Source organism: Heptranchias perlo, chromosome 4 (assembly GCF_035084215.1).
Source record: "Heptranchias perlo isolate sHepPer1 chromosome 4, sHepPer1.hap1, whole genome shotgun sequence".
Taxonomy (NCBI): domain Eukaryota; kingdom Metazoa; phylum Chordata; class Chondrichthyes; order Hexanchiformes; family Hexanchidae; genus Heptranchias; species Heptranchias perlo.
This window is the reverse complement of record NC_090328.1, coordinates 22,880,661-22,905,212: the sequence shown is the minus strand read 5'-3', so window position 1 is coordinate 22,905,212 and position 24,552 is coordinate 22,880,661. Positions and strand designations below refer to the sequence as shown.

The window sequence follows — 24,552 nt, the reverse complement described above, 5'->3', positions numbered from 1 at the left end:
GTAATGGGACAAGTAAAGAAACAAAAGATGGGTCTAGAGGAGCTGTAAATGGCAACTTGCTTAAAAAACTGTTTAATCTTCAACTTTTTCCAGTTCTGACGAAGGGTCACCGACCTGAAACGTTAACTCTGTTTCTTTCTCCACAGATGCTGCCTGACTTGCTGAGTATTTCCATCATTTTCTGTTTTTATTTCAGATTTCCAGCATCCGCAGTATTTTGCTTTTGACTAGAATCAAGGGCTGGACTTGGGATTGGAGATAAAAATGTGAATGCTGGAAATATAAAATGAGAACACACACTGCTGGAAATGCGTAACAGACCTGCCTGTATTTGAAAAGAGAGAAGACATTTTGGCAGGAGATTCTTAGCCTAAATTGGTGAGGTGTGGTCTTCTGTCACCTTTAAGAGAAGCCCAGAGAAAGAACAGGAGACATTTGCTGAAAGGAAAAATAACACAGTAAATTCTTAATACCAAGAAAATGAGACCTTAAATAGACGATCATTAACTTCTTTGATATGGAAAGGGAACCAGAGAGTGTTGCAAAGGTTATGTTGTGACACTGTTGACATTACTACCAGCATAGTTGCCACACAGTTGTGCAAACTTAAGGTAAATAAATTTTAGGAGCCAGATAAGATGTATCCGAGGATCCTCAAGGAAATAAGGGAAGAAATTTCAGAAATCACTGAATACTAAAGAAAGGCAGGTGTTACTCTTTTTTTAAAAAAAGGGAGTGAGCTAGATGTCCATTGTGGGTAAAATTATAGAAGCCCTTATTAAAGATAAGATCATAGAAAATTTACAGCACAGAAGGAGGCCATTCGGCCCATCGTGTCCGTGCCGGCTGAAAAAGAGCCACCCAGCCTAATCCCGCTTTCCAGCACTTGGTCTGTAGCCATGTAGGTTACTGCACTTCAGGTACACATCCATGTACTTTTTAAATGAGTTTAAAAAGTTTCAGGCAATGAGTTCCAGAGTCCCACCACCCTCCGGGTGAAAACATTTTTCCTCAGCTCCCCTCTAATCCTTCTACCAATGACTTTAAATCTCTGCCCCCTGGTTATTGACCTCTCTGCTAAGGGAAATAGGCCCTTCCTATCCACTCTATTTAGGCCCCTCATAATTTTATACACCTCAATTAAATCGCCCCTCAGCCTCCTCTGTTCCAAGGAAAACAACCCCTGCCTATCCAGTCTTTCCTCATAGCTAAAATTCTCCAGTCCTGGCAACATCCTCTTAATCTCCTCTGTACAGTCTATTGTGCAATTACATCCTTCCTGTAATGTGGTGACCAGAACTGTACACAGTACTCAAGCTGTGGCCTAACCAGTATTTTATACAGTTCCAGCATAACCTCCCTGTTCTTGTATTCTATGCCTCGGCTAATGAAGGAAAGTATTCCATATGCCTTCTTAACCACCTTATCTACCTGTCCTGCTACCATCGGGGATCTTTGGACATGCACTCCAAGGTTCCTCACTTCCTCTACACCTCTCAGTATCCTCCCATTTATTGTGTATTCCCTTGCCTTGTTTGTCCTCCCCAAATGCATTACCTCACACAGCTCTGGATTGAATTCCATTTGCCACTTTTCAGCCCACCTGACCAGTTCATTGATATCTTCCTACAGTCTACAGCTTTCCTCCTCACTATCAACCACATGGCCAATTTTTGTATCATCTGCAAACTTCTTAATCATGCCCCCTACATTTAAGTCCAAATCATTAATATATATCACAAAAAGCAAGGGACCTAGTACTGAGCCCTGCAGAACCCCACTGGAAACATCCTTCCAGTCACTAAACACCTGTCGACCAATACCCTTTGCTTCCTGCCACTGAGCCAATTTTGGATCCAACTTGCCACTTTCCTTTGGATCCCATGGGATGGACTTTTTTGACCAGCCTGCCATGTGGGACCTTGTCAAAAGCTTTGCTAAAATCCGTGTAGACTACATCAAATGTACTATCATCATCTACCCTCCATGTTACCTCCTCAAAAAATTCAATCCTCGTACAGGAAAGACAAAAAGTCAACATACAGGTGCAGTAGGTTATCTGGAAGGCAAACAGAATATTGGCCTTTATTTCTAGGGGGATGGAGTATAAAAGCAGGGAAGTTATGCTACAACTGTACAGGGTGCTGGTGAGACCACACTTGGAGTACTGTGTACAGTTCTGGTGCCCTTATTTAAAGAAGGATATACTTGCATTGGAGGCAGTTCAGAGAAGGTCCACTAGGTTGATTCCGGGTATGGAAGGGTTGTCTTATGAAGGAAGATTGAACAGGTTGGGTCTATACTCATTGGAGTTTAGAAGAATGAGAGGAGATCTTATTGAAACATACAAGATTCTGAGGGGACTCGATAGGGTAGATGCTGAGAGGATGTTACCCCTCATGGGAAATCTAAAACTAGGGGGCATAGTCTCAGAATAAGGGGTCACCCGTTTAAGATGGAATTGAGGAGGAATTTCTTCTCCCAGAGGGTCGTGAATCTTTGGAATTCTTTACCCCAAAAAGCTGTGGAGGCTGAGTCATTGATTACATTCAAGGCTGAATTAGACAAATTTTTGATCAGCATCGGAGTCAAGGCAGGTATATGGAGTTAGATCACAGATCAGCCATGATCTTATCAAATGGCGGAGCAGGCACGAGGGGCCGAATGGCCTACTCCTGCTTCTATCTTTTATGGTCTTGTGGTAAGTTAGTCGGACACGACCTTCCCTTAACAAATCCATGCTGACTGTCCTTGATTACTCCGTGCCTTTCTAAATGACGATTTATCCTGTCCCTCAGAATTGATTCCAATAATTTCTCCCCTCCCGCCCCCCCCCCCCCCCACCAACCGATGTTAGACTGACTGGCCTGTAATTACTCGGTCTATCCCTCACTCCCTTTTTGTACAACATTAGCAGTCCTCCAATTTTCCGGCACCCCACCTGTATCCAGTGAGGATTGGAAAATAAAGGTCAGAGCATCTGGATAGAAATAAAATCATAAAAGATAGCCATTATGTGTTTGTGAAGGGGCGGTCTTGCCAACCTAACTTACTGGTTTTCTTTGAGGGTGTGACAAATGAACTTGATTAGGGGTACGGCAATGGATGTGGTGTACTTGGATTTCAGTAAGGTTTTTGACACAGTTCCTCTGGAAAGGGTGGTACTGGAAATAAAGAAGGTGGGAATCACTGGAAATATTTTGCAATGAATACGTAATTGGTTGACAGAACACAGAGGGTGGTGGCACAGGGATTGTCATCAGCCTGGGAGAATGTCACCGGTGGGGTCCCACACGGGTCTGATTTGAGACCACTTTTGTTTACTAGTTCCACATCATTTGTGAAGATATTAATCACAAGCAGAGTGAGATTGCAAAGCTGAACAGGATAAGCTACAGGAGGATTTGAATACTTGGGAATTGTGCAGACAGGTGGCAGCTGAAATTCAATATAGAGAAATGCAAAGTGCTTCACATGGGAAAAAAATTTAGATTTTTCTGGGGTGGGCGGGAACGGTGCGTGTGAGCCCAATAGCGGGCGGCGCACCCGGAGAGTCGGGGGGGTGTGGAGGTCCTGCCTATCTTAATGGCTGGACCTCATTTAAATAAAATTTCCCGGAGTCCCACCCGTCACCCAGCCAAATTCACTACCTGGACGGGAGCAGGAATTTGGCGGTAGGAAGCCGCAACCAGGGACCCGTGGGAACGGTCCCCGGCAGTCAGTGCGAAGTGGGTGGGGGGGGGGGGTCCCTCTGGATCGGAGGTGGGAAGGGAGTTCCCTCACGATTGGGGGGTGGGGGGAGGCCGGAGCTTAGGAGGCCCAAAGACTCCTTGAGCGACCTGGGGGAAGCACTCCTGCTCCTCCTGGCCTACAAGGAGTTCAGAGAAGGAAATATTTTAAACTTACCTTGGTCTTTTCTGGCCAGTCAGCTCCTCCTGTCATGGTTCTGGTGTTGGGCAGCAAACAGTGTGGGACTCCCCATGGTTTAACGTTAATATTACGTTGTGTCGCTAATGATGTCATTGAGCGACGGCTTTTGCATGTTAAGTAAACCCGCCTGCCTTTAGCGGGAGCCTTGTCGATGGCCTGAATTGCCGCCGTTAATATTAATTTTCAAGATTTTAACCCCTCGCCCAACCCTTTCCTGCTCGTCTGAGGGAGGGAGGTGAAAATTGAGGCTATTATTTCAGTGAGCGAGTGGTAAATCTACGGAACAGGCTCCCTAGAGAGACGGCGGAAACAGTATCAATTCATTCAAATGCTATTTAGATAGATTTCTTTCAGAAAATTAAATTTGGATACAGTATATGAGTAATTTGAGACATGACATCTGGTATGTGTCGCATGCTTGGGAGGAGCAGGTGACTTTGGACCAATGGTTCCCAAAGCTTTCTACCATTGGGAGTTTTCCTTGCCTCATGTCTGAGTCTGTTGTAGACTAATTGATAGAGATTGATTGCCATGATTAGTCAACAACTCCATTATTGTTATATCGTGTGACTACCTGGATGGTAGAAGGCAAACTAGATCGACCTTGGTCTTTTTCATCAAGCAATTCCTATGTTCCACGGTGAAATTTCTCCATAACCCTCAGATAATTTATGATTATCGATCTACAATACAGGCTCCATTGTTCAACCCTGACCAGTTACATTCCATGGATAGTTTTTGCATGCTCCCTGCAACACAGAAACTATCACATTCCATAGAGCAATTGAAGACTTAACAACTATATTTATTCTTATAACCTTCAATCCCAAAAATTTGTGCAGCTTTCTTTTCAACAACGTTAATTGAAATCATTAACTACTTTTATTGGCAGCCTGACCTACGTGGGGAAAATTCTTTCAATTCCTAGTCTCTGTTTCTTGTTTAGCTGTACCGAATGTGCTTCACCTGTATCCATGGTGTTTAGCTGTACCCATGGCCTTTGATTGTATCCATGTACTTTAATTATACAAATGGTGTTTAGTTATACTCATGTGTTTTGGATGAACCCATATCCTTTTGCTGTACCCATGTGTTTTAGTTCAACACATATCCTTCAGTTGTACCTGTGAACTTTTGTTTCACCAATGACACTTAATCTTACTAATGATCTTTAGACCTGTAATCACAGTTTAAGGTCAGTCTGTTTACATCTGTATTTTATGTGTATTTCTGCATTTAAAGAATTGGGCCATATCCCTTCTCAATTTTTACTTGAAAATAGGTTCAGTTCTTTGAGTCTCTCATAATTTGGACAGAGTTTTAAGATTGCAGAATTGCCTTTGGGTTCAAGCTCTGACCTTTCATAATGATTAAACTAAAAACAACCATTAGTAGTAAACCACTTCAAATTGTACTTCGCACTTGGGTAAAACCAGACAATACATGTATTTTAATTCGGAACGTTTTTTAAAAATTCTATGGAAGACGAGAGTGTATGTGATAAATTTTCTCATTTCAGTACTAAACAATATATGAACATTGGAAATACTATGTATATCTTCAGCTGTGGATATACATCCAAGCTGAATATTTCATTATAGCCAGAACCTCAGTGCACCAGTAATTAGCTTGTGTTCAGATGTGCTGGCCTCGAGTCACTAACCACTTTTTATTCTGAAATTTGAAATCTTTCTTCACAGGAAAGAAATCAAAAGTGGAAAAGGAAGAAACAAGCAAACCAGCCAAGGTGAACTGATGTCCGGGTACTCTGTCGTACTGCAGTGGGGATCCCTTTTGTATAATTGTGTATTGTGGTTTGAGTCTGTGCAGAGATTGGGAAACCAATCTTATGCCACAACGTGTTTTTTTGTAGTGTCCCAACAATTTATTTAGTACACACAATACTCCTTCACCACCTAGTTCCCAACACTAAATCATTTTTATCAGTTCATGGACAACATAGAAACATATAAAGGTGATGCCTTCTGCTTATATGGTGTCACCTGTGGCTCAGTTGGTAATACTCTCGCTTCTGAGTCGAAGGTTGTGGGTTGAACCCCACTCCAGAGAGTTGAGTGCTAAATCTACACTGACACTCCAGTGAAGTACTGAAGGAGTACTGCACTATCGGAGGTGCTGTCTTTCGGATGAGAAGTTAAACCGAGGCCCCATCTGGCCTCTCAGATGGACGTGAAAGATCCCATGGCATTATTTAAGAAAGAGCAGGGAGTTCTCCCCAATGTCCTGGCCAACATTTATACCTCAACCAACATCACTAGAACGGATTATCTGGTCGTTTTCACATTGCTGTTCGTGGGAGTTTGCAGTGCACAAAATTGGCTGTCGCGTTTCCTACATTACAAAAGTGACTACACTTCAGAAATACATCATTGGCTATAAAGCGCTTTGGGATGTCCTGAGGTCATGAAGAGCGCTGTATAAATGCAAATCTTTCTTTCTTTAACTAGCAGCAGCTATTAACTGCTTTGGTGAGAAGGCTAACAGCACTGGCATTGTCAATCACCCTGAAGCATGCAATGAGGGTGTTTAAACAAATTTAGGGGCCTATTAGTATTCCAAATGCAGCAAAGAAAATACATCCACTGTTATTAATAAATCTGGGGTGCTGTGCATAGCCAGAGCATTGCACCACAAACTGGATATTAGGTCATTATTTATTTAAAAGACAATATCAGCAATAGACTTGTGCCATAGAGGGAACAAGAGTCCATCAAATATTCATTTTGTAGGCGCCGAGATTGAAATGGTTGTTTAATATTAAGTATGTCACCTGTTTTCATTGCGCAAGTGTAGAACATCCCAGAAGTGGCAGCAGTCAATTTTCCTGCCCTTGTCCACTCCTGGTACTGCTCGGAGTTGGATACTACAGGGTAGGAAAATCTAGGCGGTAACCTGTCCTTTTGTTTCACTGCTGTGCCAACCACACTTACCATTTGAGCAGCTAGTTGTCCTATAAGACTGCATTTTCCTCTTGCATCATGAAGTTTGAGCATTGAAGACAGTAAAGTAGTAGAAATAAATTACAGAAGGTTAGTTGCTAGATGACATTTATATTAAGTAGGTCTGTATAGAGGCGATTCATTGCCCACAGAGATTTCACTAAAATAGAATGAAAGGGATATCTCCTCACTGGGAGATTCTGAAGGTGTTTGCCAGTGGACTGATTTTAAAACCTTCCTTTTTTTTGTAGTGGAAAGCACCAAATTTTCCTTTTGAAGAAAATGAAGTATTGATAAACAATCATGGTCACTACGCAAACTCCAGTATTGTGGTGAAAGAGGATGCTCAAGTTCACAGCACTGTGGACAGCCTTATAGGTGAGTCTTATATACTAGAGTGCATCGGAACGGTCCATTGTTTAAATACATAGATTATTTTAATTAAATTATATGTTTCCATGGCCTTTGAAAAACGTACTGCACAAAACAAGCCTTGTTTTGCAATCAAGAGAGGATGTGAAGGTACGTGGGAGTTAGTAGGTTAATTGTACCACACCTCAGTGGAATTAACTGCTCTCATGACTCATCTGTCTCTCGTCAACCAGTGTTGCCTCCCCATTATAAGAAGCAACAAACGTGGTGTCTTTCTACAAGAAGGGATCAAAGTTAAAACCTGTTAACCACATAACAGTATATACATATGAGTATAAAAGTGTGGAAAGGCAGTAAAGTCGAGGATTTTCTGACACCTTGCTGTGCTTTTTGTAGTGTGGTTGGGCATAGGCTTGCACCTGTGACATGCCACATCGTGAGATTACTATCTCAGATATGCCACTAGTGTGAGGTACAGAACAGGGGCTGAAAGATCAGAATAACCCTGATTATTTTGCAGGTGGTTACAGAATGGCATTCAAAATGTTAGTTTTTAAAATAAAAAGAATGACTATTTAATAACAGATACAAGTAATAAATTGAGGGGTGTAGATGTCATCAACCTTCAAATGTTGAGCACTTCATGAATGCAGTCTGAACTTAGAAGCTAGTTCTGCCTCAAAACGCGCTCCTGTAATTTGCAGTTCTTTATTGTGTTAAATGTTAAAAAGACAAATCTAAAGGCACTGTATCTGAATGCACGAAGCATTCATAATAAGGTAGATGAATTAACAGCACAAATAGATGTAAACGGATATGATATAATTGCAATTACAGAGACATGGCTGTAGGGTGACCAAGGCAGGGAGCTGAATATCCAAGGGTATTCGATATTTAGGAAGGACAGGCAAAAAGGAAAAGGCGGTGGGGTGGCGTTGTTAGTAAAGGATGAAATCAGAGCAATAGTGAGAAAGGATATTGGCTCAGAAAATCAAGATGTAGAATCAGTCTGGGTGGAGTTAAGAAGCACCAAAGGGCAGAAAGCACTGGTGGGAGTTGTCTATAGGCCTCCAAACAGTAGTGGTAATGTAGGGGATGGGATCAAACAGGAAATTAGAGATGCATGTAACAAGGGTACTACAGTAATCATGGGTGACTTTAATCTACATATAGACTGGCCAAACCAAATTAGCAATAATACTGTGGAGGATGAATTCCTGGAGTGTGTACGAGATGGTTTTTTAGACCAGTACGTTGAGGAGCCAACCAGGGAACAGGCTATCCTAGATTGGGTATTGTGCAATGAGAAGGAGTTAATTAATAATCTTGTTGTGCGGGGTCCTTTTAGGGAAGAGTGACCATAACATGATAGAATTCTTCATTAAGATGGAAAGTGAAGTCGCCCAATCCGAAACAAGGGTGCTAAATCTAAACAAAGGAAACTACAAAGGTATGAGGAGTGAGTTAGCTATGATAGATTGGGAAGCTTCATTAAAAGGCATGACTGTGAATAGGCAATGGCTAACATTTAAGGAACGAATGCATGAATTGCAACAATTATACATTCCTTTCTGGCGCAAAAACACAAAAGGAAAAGCAGCCCAACCATGGCTAACAAAAGAAATTAAGGATAGTATCCAAAGAGGAGTCATATAAAGTTGCCAGAAAAAGTAGCAAGCCTGAGCATTGGGAGCAGTTTAGAATTCAGCAAAAAAGGACCAAGAGAATGATTAAGAGGGGAAAAATAGAGTATGAGAGTAAACTTGCAAGGAACATAAAAGTGGACTGTAAAAGCTTCAAGTATGTAAAAAGAAAAAGATTAGTGAAGACAAATGTAGGTCCATTACAGTCAGAGACGGGAGAATTTATAATGGGAAACAAGGAATTGGCAGAGCAATTAAACAAATACTTTGGTTCTGTCTTTACGGAAGACGACACAAATAACTTCCCAGAAATGCTAGGGAACCAAGGGAGTGGTGAGAAGGAGGAATTAAAGGAAATTAGTATTAGTAAAAAAATAGTGCTGGAGAAATTAATGGGACTGAAAGCCGATAAATCCCCAGGGCCTGATAATCTGCATCCCAGAGTAATAAAAGAGGTAACCATGGAAATAGTTGGATGCATTGGTTATCATCTCCAAAATTCTATAAATTATGGAACAGTTCCTGCAGATTGGAGGGTGGCAAATATAACCCCACTATTTAAAAAAGGAGGGAGAGAGAAAACAGGGAACTATAGACCGGTTAGCCTAAAATCAGTAGTTGGGAAAATGCTAGTATCTATTATAAAGAATGTGATAACAGGGCACTTAGAAAATATCAACGGGATTAGACAAAGTCAGCATGGATTTATGAAAGGGAAATCATGTTTGACAAACTTACTGGAGTTTTTTGAGGATGTAACTGGTAGAATAGATAAGGGAGAGCCAGTGGATGTGATTTATTTGGATTTTCAGAAGGCCTTTGATAAGGTCCCACATAAGAGGTTAGTGTGCAAAATTAAAGCACATGGGATTGATGATAATATACTGGCATGGATTGAAAATTAGTTAAGAGAGTAGGAATAAATGGGTCTTTTTCGGGGTAGCAGGCAGTGACTAGTGGGTACCGCAGGGATCGGTGCTTGGGCCCCAGCTGTTCACAATATATATCAATGATTTGGATGAGGGAACCAAATGTAATATTTCCAAGTTTGCTGATGACACAAAACTAGGTGGGATCGAGAGATGTGAGGAGGATGCAAAGAGGCTTCAAGGCGATTTAGACAAGTTGAGTGAGTGGGCAAATACATGGTAGATGCAGTATAATGTGGATAAATGTGAAGTAATCCACTTCGGAAGGAAAAACAGAAAGGCAGAGTATTATTTAAATTGTGATAGATTGGGAAATGTTGATGTACAAAGGGACCTGGGTGTCCTTGTCACTGAAAGGAAACATGCAGGTGCAGCAAGCAGTTAGGAAGGCAAATGGTATGTTGGCCTTCATTGCAAGAGGATTTGAGTACAGGAGCGAGGATGTCTTACTGCAGTTATACAGGGCCTTGGTGAGACCACACCTGGAGTATTATGTGTAGTTTTGGTCTCCTTACCTAAGAAAGGATATACTTGCCATAGAGGGAGTGCAGCGAAGGTTCACCAGACTGATTCCTAGGATGGCAGGACTGTCATATGAGGAGAGATTGGGTTGACTCAGCCTGTATTCACTCGAGTTTAGAAGAATGAGAGGGGATCTTATTGAAACACATAAAATTCTGACCGGGCTAGCCAGACTGGATGCAGGGAGGATGTTTCCTGGCTGGGGAGTCCAGAACGAGGGGGTCACAGTCTCAGGATACAGGGTAGGACATTTAGGACTGAGATGAGGAGAAATTTCTTCACTCAGAGGGTGGTGTACCTGTGGAATTCTTTACCACAGGAGGCTGTGGAGGCCAAGTCACTGAATATATTTAAGAAGGAGCTAGATAGATTTCTAGACACAAGAGGCATCAAGGGGTATGGGGAGAGAGCGGGAATATGGTATTGAGATAGACGATCAGCCATAATCATATTGAATGGTGGAGCAGGCTCGAAGGGCCGAATGGCCGACTCTTGTTCCTATTTTCTATGTTTCTATGTATATGTGGTATTGAGAACCTTTAGCGGATATGGTTTTGAGAGGGGAGAAAAGCAAAATACTGTGTATGCCGGAAATCTGAAACAAAAACAGAACATGCTAGAAAACATTCAGCAGGTCAGGCAGCATCTGTGGAGAGAGAAACAGAGTTAACGTTTCAGGTCGATGACCTTTTGTCAATACTGGAAGAAGTTAGAGATTTAATAGTTTATAAGCAAGTTCAGAGCCTGGAAAAAAGGGAAGGTCTGTGATAGGGTGGAGGACATGGAGCGATTAAATGACAAAAGGAAATAGTGCAAGGCAAAAGGGGGTAGTAATAGTTTTGAGGAAGTGATTTGGATGTGGAGCAGGCTTAGCATGCCCAGCAACAGCTCAGTTCCAATTTGATTATGACTAATGTGACTGGTAGTCCTGATTAGATGAATAAACTGATTGTGTTTTCAGCATAATTCATGGAAGTGATGAAATACCACACTTATAATGTAACGCTGGGGAGATCACAGTAGCTTTGCAATTGTTGCAACAGATATCGATGAAAGGTTTCTCAAAACATGAGAAATTAGCTGTTAGATACCACCTGAGCTCATACTTCATGCCTTGAAATGTATCCGTTTTATAATTTTTACTGATATTTCCATGAAAGCCTGCAATTTCGATTTGAGGGAAATTCCCTCTCTCAAACATTATAAAATTATAACGGTAAGTTCAGCGAGGCTACGCTCAAGGATCGGAGATCGGGGAAAGGGTGGGAGGTCAGTGCACCTGATCCACAGCGCTCCTGATTTTGCTTCGATAGATCTTAATCACCAGAAAATCTGAAGCCTTATGAATGAGGCACATTGATCTCCAGGCCTGATTCCCTGATCCACATTCTCATTGAGCAAGGCCCTGCACCAGGAACGAGCCTCGCTGAATTTACTCTATATCGTAAACACCTACATTACCGCTTCCCAATTCTGCACAGATCAGGAAACAATTATCAGTGTCCCAACAGTGTGCAAAGAAATTAGTTAAGATGCTAGTTCCTTACAGCTCATAACTGCTTGTGAGCATAAACAGTCCTTAGTGTTTTTTTTAAAAGAGCATCAAGAATGGTGTATTATGGCATTTGAGTGCTGTAGTGTTGCCCTTGTTGAGTGGATCCACAGTCTGAGCTTTCCTTGGTATAAAGTATAAACATTTAAATGATGCTTAATATAAAAAATTAATCTCTAGTAGGGCAATTGCAGCATGCATCTAAAACAAAGAAATATGCTGCTGGAATGATACATTTTCCAAAATTATTGTACTAGATGTAGTTTACCTCCTTTAATCAGGCTCTGCCAGGCACTTTGTCCGTGCTATTATTGGGATTGGTTCCCTTTGTTTTGTATTAGCAAAAATGCTTTTTCTCTAAGTTCTGTGGCACAAACACGCTATCTGTGACAGTCTGGCACTTCCAAGATTTGTCTTGGCGCTTCTAGTTGCCAATGGATTGTTTTTGCAGTGCAGTCACTACTTTTGTAGGCAAACACAGCAGCCAATTTGCACACAGCAAGGTCCTGCAAACAGCAATGACATCCGTGACTACTTGATCTGTTTTTGGTGGCGTTGGCCAGGACAACCCTCTGCTTTTCTTCAAGGGCCTTGGTTTAACATCTGATCCAGTACAGCACTGGAGTGTCAGTCTAAATTTGTGGCCAAATCCTGGATTTGGTCTTGAATCCACAACCTTCTGAGGTAAAAGCGCCTGCACTAAGCCAAGGCTGACACATTAAAGGAGTAGAGGCCTGAGGTGACAACCCTTGAAGATTAATAAATTTTAGGCAGCTCACCTGCCGTGATCACAGAAACAGAAAATACTCAACAGAGAAATGTGGAGTATGCCTTTGTTTTTCAAAAAAATTTTTTTTAACTGGACCCATCGCTTTGGAGCCCTTTTGTATGTGAAAAAAATTACAGAATCGCTTTTCCGATGAAGGCTTTTGTGAACCTGGTCTCCTGCTGTCAGCTAAAATGTGGGCCTACAATTCTGCCAATGAGATGAGGCAGCTGGCTTTGGCAGTGTAAACGTGGGGAGCCAGTGCCTGGACATGCCTCTCACAATCCAAATTAAAGACACGCAAATTGTAAATGCACTTCAACAACAACAACAACAACAACAACAACAACTTGCATTTATATAGCGCTTTTAACGTAGTAAAACATCCCAAGGCGTTTCACAGGTGAGTTATGAAACAAAATTTGACACCGAGTCACGTAAGGAGATATTAGGACCAGTGACCAAAAGCCTGGTCAAAGAGGTACGTTTTAATGAACGTCTTAAAGTAGAAGAGAGAGGTAGAGAGACGGAGAGATTTAGGGAGGGAATTCCGGAGCTCAGGGCCTAGGCAGCTGAAGGCACGGCCGCCAGTGGTGGAGCGATGAAAATCGGGTATGCGCAAGAGGCCAGAATCACAAGAAGCAACACAATTTAGTCCACTGCTAATTGTCTTTGTTGTTTTTGGAGTGGGGGGGGGGAGGGCGGGGGGAGAGCATAGGTAGGTTGGTGATATCCTTTGCCAAGTATATAAACATGTCCTTTATCCATTGCATGAGACCTTTCCCTCCAACTCTACAATGTGATTCCTTTTAAGAACTTGGGTATTCTCCAAGTCACGGTATATTGGAAGAACCCATGATTGTCAGCAATCCTCCAGATGTCTGCCAAGTGATAGAAGTGACCACAGAATGTGACGACCAGCCTGTCAGCACAAGCCAGCTGTACCCATTACAGATCTCCCCAGTCTCCTCCTACGCAGGTTGGTGTTACAGGAATCTTTTATGTTTATAAGCCATTCAACATTGCCACTTATTAATCCCATATATTTTACTAGAAATGTTTATGCGTCTTAAACTAAAATGTTACAACATTTTTTGGTTTGTGTGATAGTTGCAAAGCACCAAGGCTGCATCAACAGCCCAGATATAACTGTACTTACAAAAGATAGAAGCATTGGAAAAACTCCATAATAGTACAGGAAGAATGTTAGTGGGTCTCAAATCGATGACCTGTGCAGCTTCCCTGATGGCATGGTGGGTAAACGCACTGTCCAGTTGGTACTGTGCCACACAGATGAGGCAGGTCCTGGGTTCACTCACCAGCCTGTGCTGAGTTAGCTGATCTGAGCCAAGACAGCAGTGAGGATGTTACCATTTTTCTTGGTGCACCTGAGCATTGAGGGGAAATGTCAGCCCCTGATTGCTATCCAGTGACTCCCCTACTGGACAGTGCACCTTTGTGGACGTCTAGGTGAGGACAGGACAAAGCCTTCACTGTAAAGCCCTCTGTGGTTGCCCAAGCTGCTGCCACTCACTGTGAGCGCATAGGTATGAAAAATGACCACTTCGGTGAGTTACTGAAAGGCTGCCAGTATGAAATGATGTCTTCAGGGGTTGATGGGGAGAATATTGAAGGGGTGGAATCAATGTTTTCAAGGGAGGTGGGGGAAGATTCACTTTAAAAATAAGTCATAGAATCATACCACGCAGAAGGAGACTATTCGGCCCATCGTCCCCGTTTCGGCTCTTTGAAAGAGCTATCCAACTAGTCCCACTCCCCTGCTCTTTCCCTTTATAGCCCTGCAGATTTTTCCTTTTCAAGTATTTATCCAATTCTCTTTTAAAAGTTACTATTGAATCTGCTTCCACCACTCTTTCAGGCAATGCATTCCAGATAATAACAACTCGCTACATAAAAAAGATTCTCCTCATCTCCTTTCTGGTTCTTTTGCCAATTATCTTTGGTGGGTGTGGAGACGTTCTTTGTAATGAACTAGGGGAGGTGATTGTAAGCCTTAGAAATGCTAAGCTAAACCTAACTTAAGGAGTAACTATTTTGCATGCGGAGTTATTAAACGTTGAATAGACTGCCACCAAGTAAAGCACCCCAGGCTCCAAATTAACAGTACTGTATGTCCATGTTGAATGCACCAATAATCAAAACAGAGATTGAAATAGGCTTGGCACCAAAACAGGAGGGAGATTAATTTGTTCTGAATGGATCCTGTGCTTGTGTGTAATGATTAAAGAACATAAAGGGCAATAAAAAAAACCTTTCAAAGGCACATTAGTAGTAAGAGAATATTCAAGGTGGTGATAGGACTGCTAAAAGATGATGGATATTAGCTTGTATTGGGGAATTTTACTAGAGGTGAGGAGGTTATGGGTGACCTAACAGCGGCCTTTAAGATTGTGATCGATTGTCCCCACTGGTTGGTGAGATGGTAACTAGAGGGCACAAATTTGAGTTAATCACAAATAGAATTCAGTGGAAGGTTAGAAAAAAAAATCTGTACACAGAGAATGGTTAGAATATGGAATTCTCTGCCACATATGATGAAGCAGACTCCATAAATTCTTCTAAAAGTGAATTAGATAGTTGCTTGAGAAAAAGGAATATTGTAGGTGTGGCAAGCAGGCAGAAAAGTGAGACTAAGCAGCTGAAGTGGAGAAAAACAGTCTTTAATGGGACAAATAGCCAGTGTCCATGCTATTGCATTCTACATTTCTATGAGCTGCACTTATATGTGCAAGAAATGTTTGTAGTAGCCAGCTCTTGTTAATATTGACTGTCTGTGCTTCACAGTCACCTGATGGAGAATTTCAAGTCTCAAATCAATGAGCCGTGCAGTCTCCCTGATGGCATGGTGGGTAAACGCACTGACCAATTGGTACTGTGCCACACAAATCAGAAAGGTTCCCAGATGTAATCACCAGACTCTGCTGAGTTAGCTGGTCTCAGCCAGGACAGCAGTAAAAATGTTACCATTTCATGTGTGAAGAGTTGGAAGCTTGCTTTATGTTGCTGTGGTAGCTAGTTTAAGTCCTGGGTTAGCTGACACACTAATACATGCTAGGGTTGGACTTATTCCTGGAGGTTTCATCACTTGACCTTGGCCTCCAACCGCCCTGCCCCGCCCCCCATTGGTCGCCCGACATGTTCATCCTCGCGGTGCACAGCTTTCCCATGCCAATTGGAAAGCGAACAAACTCTTCAACACCCAATTGGCTGATTTTTGACTGTCAGTGAAACAGCCTTTTTTTTCCATCTCCAATATTTTATGATTAATAAATGAGAATGTTCAAAGAAAATGGAAAAAAAACCACACACTTTATTTTTCAATGTCGCTATGATTTTTCTCCTGGGATTGCTCGCAGCAGTGTTCAGGAGATTAATCTTAAATCCCTGGAGTCTCCAGGACAATGCTGAAGGGTTGGCAACCCTAATATATACTGTATTGAATTTAACAATTTTCATGTAAGCCACTGGATGGGATTGGGGGTTTATACTTGGGATAGGGGGAGCACTATTTATTAAAAAGAAAATGAATATATACTATGTAGTATCAAAAAGTGCATTTGCTCTTCATTTCACAATGCAGCACCTCCCTGTTTGCTACAGAATCTTTGTTTTTCATGGCAACTTTAAGAAGCCATGATGTGGAGATGCCGGTGATGGACTGGGGTGGACAAATGTAAGGAGTTGCACAACACCAGGTTATAGTCCAACATGGACTATAACCTGGTGTTGTGCGACTCCTTAACTTTAAGAAGGGTACCATATTATTAATGTGGCACCTAAGATGCGGAAGTGGATCGTCCACTCGTTATACACTCTGCTTGATTTTCCTTTCCATTTACTTGATTCAAATTTAGTGTCTTGTAAACTGTCACAATACTGCCACAAATGAGTGATGTACATTGACAAGTTAGCCACAATAGTTCTCGTTTTAGGAATTTGCTCGCTGCCTTTTTAATTTTCAACTATTTATGCACTTACTCCTCAGGCCCTCGGCTGGACATTGCCTCACTATTTTGTAAGCGCTGTGAAGCCCAGACATCCTGGAGAAACACTGGCAGGAGCAAAAAATATGGGCCTAGAAATTGGACTTTGTTGCACCCATTTTCCTATTGCCTGAGGGCCGCTGCTGGTGTCGCAGTGCCCCAGAATTGATGTCCACTTCACCGGCGAGCTGCCTGGGGACGCGCAATAGGCATCCACTGCTCACCGGTCTCATTTTAAATGATGCCCAAGGCACAATTTTGATCGGGTCTTGGCTTTACCTGTTCTGGCGCAGGGATTGTTCCCTGCACTCAGTTCACGTCGGCAGCCCAGCGCTATCCAAATTCTACCCCATGGATTCTAATACTCATGAGTATTGGTACTGGTACAAAATGTCAGACTGAGTTTGAATGACTGTCTAAAATAAATGGGATGCACTGCAGGGTGTAGTATATTGGCATGCATCGCATTACGTGAAGCAATGAACTTCAGCACTATTATGCAAACAAAATGCCTTGTATTGTTGTATAAGATCCTGCGGCCTGATTGACTTGTGGAAGAGAACGGCTGTGCAAGGGGAGAGATAAGAAAGACATTGAGAATATTGTTTCATTAAAAGGCACATGAACTCTTCATTTTTTTTTTAATTGCCAATTGCCAGCCTAGTCAGATGTGACCTTCCATTACAACTTTTGACATTTACGCAGTATTTGTTTTGCTTGCCTGCAAATCCACAGTTTGCAAGGCTTGTTTGAATACATTTGGCAAAATTCCTCAACCAAATAATTTGTGAAATGAAGCATCCCAGTAGGAAATGGTCCAAGAGCCATGTGGTGCCATTTAATTTGCATTGTGAGGAGCGTTGCTACGTGTGGTCGTTTTGTTGACCTTCCTCATAGCAACAGGTAGAAGTTTAGCTTTTATTATTTGAAAGATTGACACATTCAAAATCTTGTAGGTTAGCTGAGTCTGATAGGAGTGCTGCTTGTTTTATACAGGCAAATGGTTGCAGTAGGAAAGGTATGATGACTGTGAATAAATATTGCAATGGATACCGTTAAATAAAGAGGTAAATGTTATTTTGATGAAAATGAAACTGTTTCACAAAATGTGAATGAAAGGCGCTCCAAACTAGTTTTCACTTTTGTTTATCCAATAGAAAGTGATTTTCACTTTTGTTTATCCAATAGAAAGTGATTTTCACTTTTGTTTATCCAATAGAAAGTGAAACGGATAGCGTCGCAACTGATGAAGAACTTTCTGAGGTCAGTAAAGTCTCAGAACTTTAGAATGTGCTGCTTTGAAGTCAAAACAAAGAAAAGGGGGAAAGTTTATTTATTTCAAAGTATTGATCAGGTTCACATGGGGATTTTTTTATCCTTCTCATCAAGTCTGTGTTCTTCCACCTCAGGAACACTGTGTACTTATGCTCGACCTGTCCCCCTCCACTGTTGAAATCTGTATCCACTGCTTCATTACCTCAAGCATTGATGTTTCTAATGCTGTCATCACTAGTTTCTCCACCTCCACCCTTCGTAAACCACAGCCAATCCTGGACTCGGTGGTTCACACACAAAGTTGATCATTTTTACCAAAACTATCAAGTTCCTTTTGCATTCCTGCGATTTTTTTTTTCTCACCAAAAGTTATCAACAGGAGGATGGTGCTTCATAAGAGGTCAAAGTTGAGCTGTCCAGGGAGGAGGCGATGGGGAAGGTGACCAGTGGAGTATCGTGCCACAGCCTGAACTCTCAGCCTCTGTTGATATTTCCATCCCGATGGTCAGTTATCACAATGCTTTAGAGTGTCAATTCTATGGCCCACGTTCCCTTCAAGCACAGCTCCCAGCTGAGAACATGGGGTCGATGAATGTACTCTTTCATTTATACCAGCAATGTTCAAACATATAGCGCTACTTGAGAATTGAGGGGAGATTTTCCTGGGGTTTACGCCTAGGTGCACTGGATCGCCTGGGCTTAGAGAATATCAGAAAATTGGTTGGGTTGGGGTGCAGGCCTATAAAGGAACCTGCCCGATTTCCTGACATTTGCTGTGAGACTTGTCAGAGACCTGGGCAAATCTGCCTTATAAAGTTCAGTATTGTGTTCAAGAGCTCTTACAAAGAATTACATAGAATTTACAGCAAAGGGACGGGACATTCGGCCCAACTGATCGACGCCAGTGTTTATGCTCTACACGAGCCTCCTCCCACATTACTTCTTCTCACTTTATCAGCATATCCTTCGATTTTCTTTTCTCCTTCTTCATGTACTTATCTAGCTTCCCCTTAAATGCATCTATGCTAGTTGCTTCAACTACTCCACGTGATAGCAAGTTCCACATTATAACTACTCTCTTGGATAAAGGAGTTTCTCTTGAATTCCCTATTGATTTATTAGTGACTATCTTATATTTATGGTCCCTAGTTTTGGATTTGCCCCACAACTGGAAACATCTTCTCTACGTCTACCCTAATAAATCCCTTCATAATTTTAAACACCTATATTAGGTCACCCCTCAGCCTTCTCTTTTCTAGAGAAAAGAGCCCCAGCCTATTCAGTCTTTCCTGATAATTATAACAGACTTTCAAAAACAAAAGGTGATAAAGAACTTTGTCGTTTGTGGGAAGAAAGTTCATTTTATTTTTTTGTTTGTTTAAATAGATGACTGATAAAACAAACCAAGATCAGACACAATGGCAGCAGAGCAACATCGAAGGGAAGGAGTTTCTTAGTAACGTGGGAATGAACAATCTATTTTACCCACCCACAATGCCTTGTGTGACTTCAAGCATCTGCAGCCTCAAATTTCTAACCAATGGACGTGAGCCAGCACTCATTTACACCACTGCCACATGCACCAGCCCGTCAGTTAGCATCTCGACATCACCTGTTCCATCGCAGCAAACTTCTTTAAGACACCGTGTGGCTGAAAACCGTGCGACTGTCATCATGAAGACATCAGACTTAACCAGAGGCAAGAATTGATGAATCCCTTTTTTTGAGTAATGTCTCTATTCTGGTGAAGTCTTTACTGGGCTAAGCTGCACTGTAACATAGATGGACCTTTATAGGCCTTTTTGATTAAATATATATATATATATATTATAAAACTTAAAAGAAAATGTGCTGCAGAACTGGAAATCACCTGGTTCTCTTTGCCTCAACTGCCAACTGCAGTTCATCAATTTTAACTCAGGACAACATTTTTATGAATGACTGTTTTGATTTTCCTGTTGCACTTGTTCGTTTTTACAACAACAACAACAAAGAGAGAAATTGGCTGGGCTTCGCCTTGGCCAAGGACGCTGGCCTGAGCACTTGAGACAGGACCAATACGATACAACTGCAAACTCTTGGTGCCTACCAAACCCGGCTGCAGCAGGGGAAAAATGTGAACTGCTTTGACAATGTGTAAATTTTTATACTCTTTTAATGTGAATATGTATATAGCGCAGGAGGAATGGAATTTTACAGCCTGTTTATTGCACCTTAAATCTAGTTTAGCACTTAATGCTGTCACAATACTGGCAAATACATGCATTTAGAACTTAAAAGATTCCTGTGGTTCTATGTTTGTGGCCCGATCTAATGCCTGCTTTCACTGGTCTCCTTTGCTCAAACACAGAATTACAATAAGCAGTGTGCAAAAAAAAAAATTGTCTTGATAAAAGGACAGGCTTTCATCTTTTTCTAAAGCAAGCTTTTTATTTTTTTTTATTATATGTAAAGGGACTATTTTATTCAGGGTAATTGAATTCTGAAGTGAACATAAATCTTTATCTTTTTTACCAAAATCAATTTTTTTGTTGTTTTTGTTCTTGTTTATCAGCATAAATATCTGTGGTAAATTGTTAATTTTTTTTACACATTTGTAGCAGTTATAAACTATCCAATAAAATGTAGCCTCTACATCACTGACTAGAAATAATGACTCTTGCCATTACGCTTCCTTATAAATGTACATAGATTCCACTAAACATTTAAGTTTATTCAAATTTCTTTTAAGCCTAGGCCCAACCATCTTCAGCTGCTTCATCAATGACCTTCCCTTCATCATAGGGTCAGAAATGGGGATGTTCGCTGATGATTGCACAGTGTTCAGTTCCATTCGCAACCCCTCCGATAATGAAGCAGTCCGAGCCTGCATGCAGCAAGACCTGGACAACATCCAGGCTTGGGCTTGTAAGTGGCAAGTAACATTCGCACCAGATAAATGCCAGGCAATGACCATCTCCAACAAGAGAGAGTCTAACCACCTCCCCATGACATTCAACGGCATTACCATCGCCAAATCCCCCACCATCAACATCCTCGGGGTCACGATTGACCAGAAACTTAACTGGACCAGCCATATAAATACTGTGGCTACGAGAGCAGGTCAGAGGCTGGGTATTCTGCGGCGAGTGACTCACCTGCTGACTCCCCAAAGCCTTTCCACCATCGACAAGGCACAAGTCAGGAGTGTGATGGAATACTCTCCACTTGATTGGATGAGTGCAGCTCCAACAACACTCAAAAAGCTCGACACCATCCAAGATAAAGCAGCCCGCTTGATTGGCACCCCATCCACCACCCTAAACATTCACTCCCTTCACCACCGGCGCACTGTGGCTGCAGTGTGTACCATCCACAGGATGCACTGCAGCAACTCTCCAAGGCATCTTCGACAGCACCTCCCAAACCTGCGACCTCTACCACCTAGAAGGACAAGAGCAGCAGGCACATGGGAACAACACCACCTGCACGTTCCCCTCCAAGTCACACACTATCCCGACTTGGAAATATATCGCCGTTCCTTCATCGTCGCTGGGTCAAAATCCTGGAACTCCCTTCCTAACAGCACTGTGGGAGAACCTTCACCACACGGACTGCAGCGGTTCAAGAAGGCGGCTCACCACCACCTTCTCGAGGGCAATTAGGGATGGGCAATAAATGCCGGCCTCACCAGCGATGCCCACATCCCATGAACGAAAAAAAAAGCACACTCCCACCCAGCGACCTCCCACAGCTCGCGGCACGCTCCTTCCCAGGGGACCTCCCGCAGCTCGCGCACGCTTCCTCTGGGGGCCTCCCGCAGCTCGCGGCACGCTTCCCCCCCCCCCCCGGGGGGCCTCCCGCAGCTCGATGGCACGCTTCCCCCCCCCACCCGGGGGGCCTCCCGCAGCTCGTGGCACGCTCCCCCCCCCCCCCCCCGGGGGCCTCCCGCAGCTCGCGGCATGCTTCTGAGGACTTCCGGAAAATATTCACAAACTCCAGGGGACCTGTTGCAAATATTGACGAGCTCCCTGGCGCCCCTGTCCTAACTTCCAAAAGACAATGGAGTAAATTTTCAATTGAACACTTTGCTTTTGCGCACTGGGAGTCCCACTGGAGAATTTGGTTGCAGCGGTCACATGCCTGATTTGCAGCCAGCACAGTTTCCTGTCCAGTAATTCTAATGGATAGAAAATTGTTCATGGAATCTGGGTCAGATCCTGTCTGGAGTTCAGATCTGGGCACCACACCTCAGGAATGATATACTGGCCTTGGAGGGGGTGTAGCGCAGATTCACCAGAATGATACAGGGGCTTAGCGGGTTAAATTATGAGGACAGGTTGAGTAAAGTAAGCTTGTGTTCCCTCGAGTATAGAAGATTGAGGGGTGATCTGATCGAGGTGTTTAAAATGTTAAAAGGATTCGATAGGGTAGATATAGAAAAACTATTTTCTCTTATGAGGAAATGAAGAATGAGGGGACATAATCTTAAAGTTAGAGCTAGCCCATTTAGGAGGGAAATCAGCAAGTGCTTTTTCCACCCAGAGTAGTAGAAATCTGGAATTCTCTGCCCCAAAAGGCTGTGGATGCTGGGACAATTGGAGCTTTCAAGACTGAGATGGATAGATTTTTGTTAGGTAAGGGTATCAAGGGATACGGAGCTAAGGCGGGTAAATGGAGTTGAGGCACAGATCAACCATGATCTAATTGAGTGGCGGAACATGCCCGAGGGGCTGAATGGCCTACTCCTATTCTTGCGTTCCTAAATCGGGGAACTGATCTCTGTGCATAAATACTTCGCACTCTTATCACATGAAACTCTGTGACGGGAGTGCTAAATTTACCCCAATATCAGTTCTAAAAAAAAGTAAAACCTTTTATTAGAACACGGTAACAGATCCCTGTGTGAAACCCTATTGTTAAAGGGAGCCTTAGATCTACAATAATAGGTGCAAAGTTGAATGCAAAATTAGTTAGTTTGAGAATATACGGGGTGAGTCCACAATCCAGCACTCACAGGGAGTGCAGATTGGGAAATCGCGGGGGCATAGCCGTGATTTGTTGTCCATTATCAACAGAAAATTGTCTCCTGTGGGCCTGCAATTTCCCACCTTGCGCTCCATGAGATCGCTGCTCCCCGTTAGGAGTCCCTGGTTATGGAATCACTCCTATTTCACATGATCTGTCACATTCCCAACATAAAATGGTAAAATTACAAACAGCTTAATTCCCTCTCCCTCTTTCACCCCATTCCCACCCCCACCCCCCCAAATAAAACCTCATTGACCACAGGCTCATGTAAATTTTTGACTCTTTCATAAAACTGTGTTTACTCCCTGTCAGTAATTCTGTTCCAGATTTAGTTCTAAATATATTTGGGAATGTGTTCAAGAACATAAGAAATTGGAGGAGGAGTAGGTCATCCGGCCCCTCGAGCCTGCTCCGCCATTCAATCAGATCATGGCTGATCTTCAACCTCAACTCCACTTTCCCGCCCGATCCCCATATCCCTTGATTCCCCTAGAGTCCAAAAATCTGTCCATCTCAGCCTTGAATATATCCAATCACTCAGCATCCATAGACTTCTGAGGTAGAGAATTCCAAAGATTTACAACCCTCTACATGAAGAAATTCCTCCTCATCTCAGTCTTGAATGGCTGACCCCGTATCCTGTGATTATGCCCCCTAGTTCTCGACTCTCTAGCCAGGGGAAACAATCTCAGCATCTACCCTGTCAAGCCCCCTCAGAATCTTATATGTTTCAATTAGATCACCTCTCATTCTTCTATACTCTTTGGAGTTTAGGCCCATTCTACTCAACCTCTCTTCATAGGACAACCCTCTCATCCCAGGAACTAATCTAGTGAACCTTTGTTGCACCACCTCTAAGGCAAGTATATCCTTCCTTGGGTAAGGAGACCAAAACTGTACACAGTACTCCAGGTGAGGACCCACCAATGCCCTGTACAATTGTAGTAAGATTCCTTACTCTTGTACTCCAACCACCTTGCAATAAAGCCCAACATGCCATTTCCTTTCCTAATTGCCTGCTGTACCTGCATATCAACTTTTTGTGTTTCTTGCATCAGGACACACAAGTCTCTCTGAACACCAACATTTAATAGTTTCTCAAAATCTAAAAAATATTCTGTTTTTCTATTCTTCCTACCAAAGTGAATAACCTCATATTTCTCCACATTATACTCCATCTGCCACCTTCGTGCCCACTCATTTAACCTGTCTGTATCCCTTTGCAGACTCTTTGGGCTCAATTTTAAAACACTGGCAGGATGGCAGTGGGGGGGGGGGGGGGGGGGCGAAGGTGCGCGTGGCAAACCCGAATTTTAAAAAAAGCTTACCTTTTCCAACGTGACCGTGATGTAATTGATGGTGATTAAAGTTGTTTACAGGTTTTGTGCCCGGCAGCCAGCCTGATTGTCAGGCAGGCTGCCGACAGGAGCTGCAACGCTGAGGGGTGGGGGGGGAAGAAAGAGAGAGAGACGTCATCCGGCACTGGGACAGAGAGTGGAGGGCGCTGAAGATCGGGGGTGGGGGGAGAGGGGGACATACTTGTAGAAGCTCTTATAATCTGTTTTTATATTTCTCGCTAGTTTACTTTC

The 24,552-nt window shown here is 42.7% G+C and overlaps 1 protein-coding gene across 5 annotated transcripts in view; it reads left to right on the top strand.

Moving 5' to 3' along the window:
• The window catches only part of irf2b (interferon regulatory factor 2b), a 63,728-nt gene extending 43,150 nt beyond the window's left edge, over positions 1-20,578 (top strand). For 4 of the 5 annotated variants that reach the window (XM_067982572.1, XM_067982568.1, XM_067982569.1 and 1 more), the window contains 5 exons: positions 5,631-5,677; positions 7,142-7,268; positions 13,489-13,653; positions 17,898-17,941; positions 19,340-20,578. In XM_067982572.1, coding sequence (XP_067838673.1) covers positions 5,631-5,677; positions 7,142-7,268; positions 13,489-13,653; positions 17,898-17,941; positions 19,340-19,663 — 707 coding nt within the window. In that variant the 3' untranslated portion in view covers positions 19,664-20,578. The remainder of the gene's footprint in view (positions 1-5,630; positions 5,678-7,141; positions 7,269-13,488; positions 13,654-17,897; positions 17,942-19,339) is intronic. The other variant, XM_067982571.1, reaches the window with a different exon arrangement.
• The last annotated feature ends 3,974 nt before the right edge of the window (positions 20,579-24,552 follow it).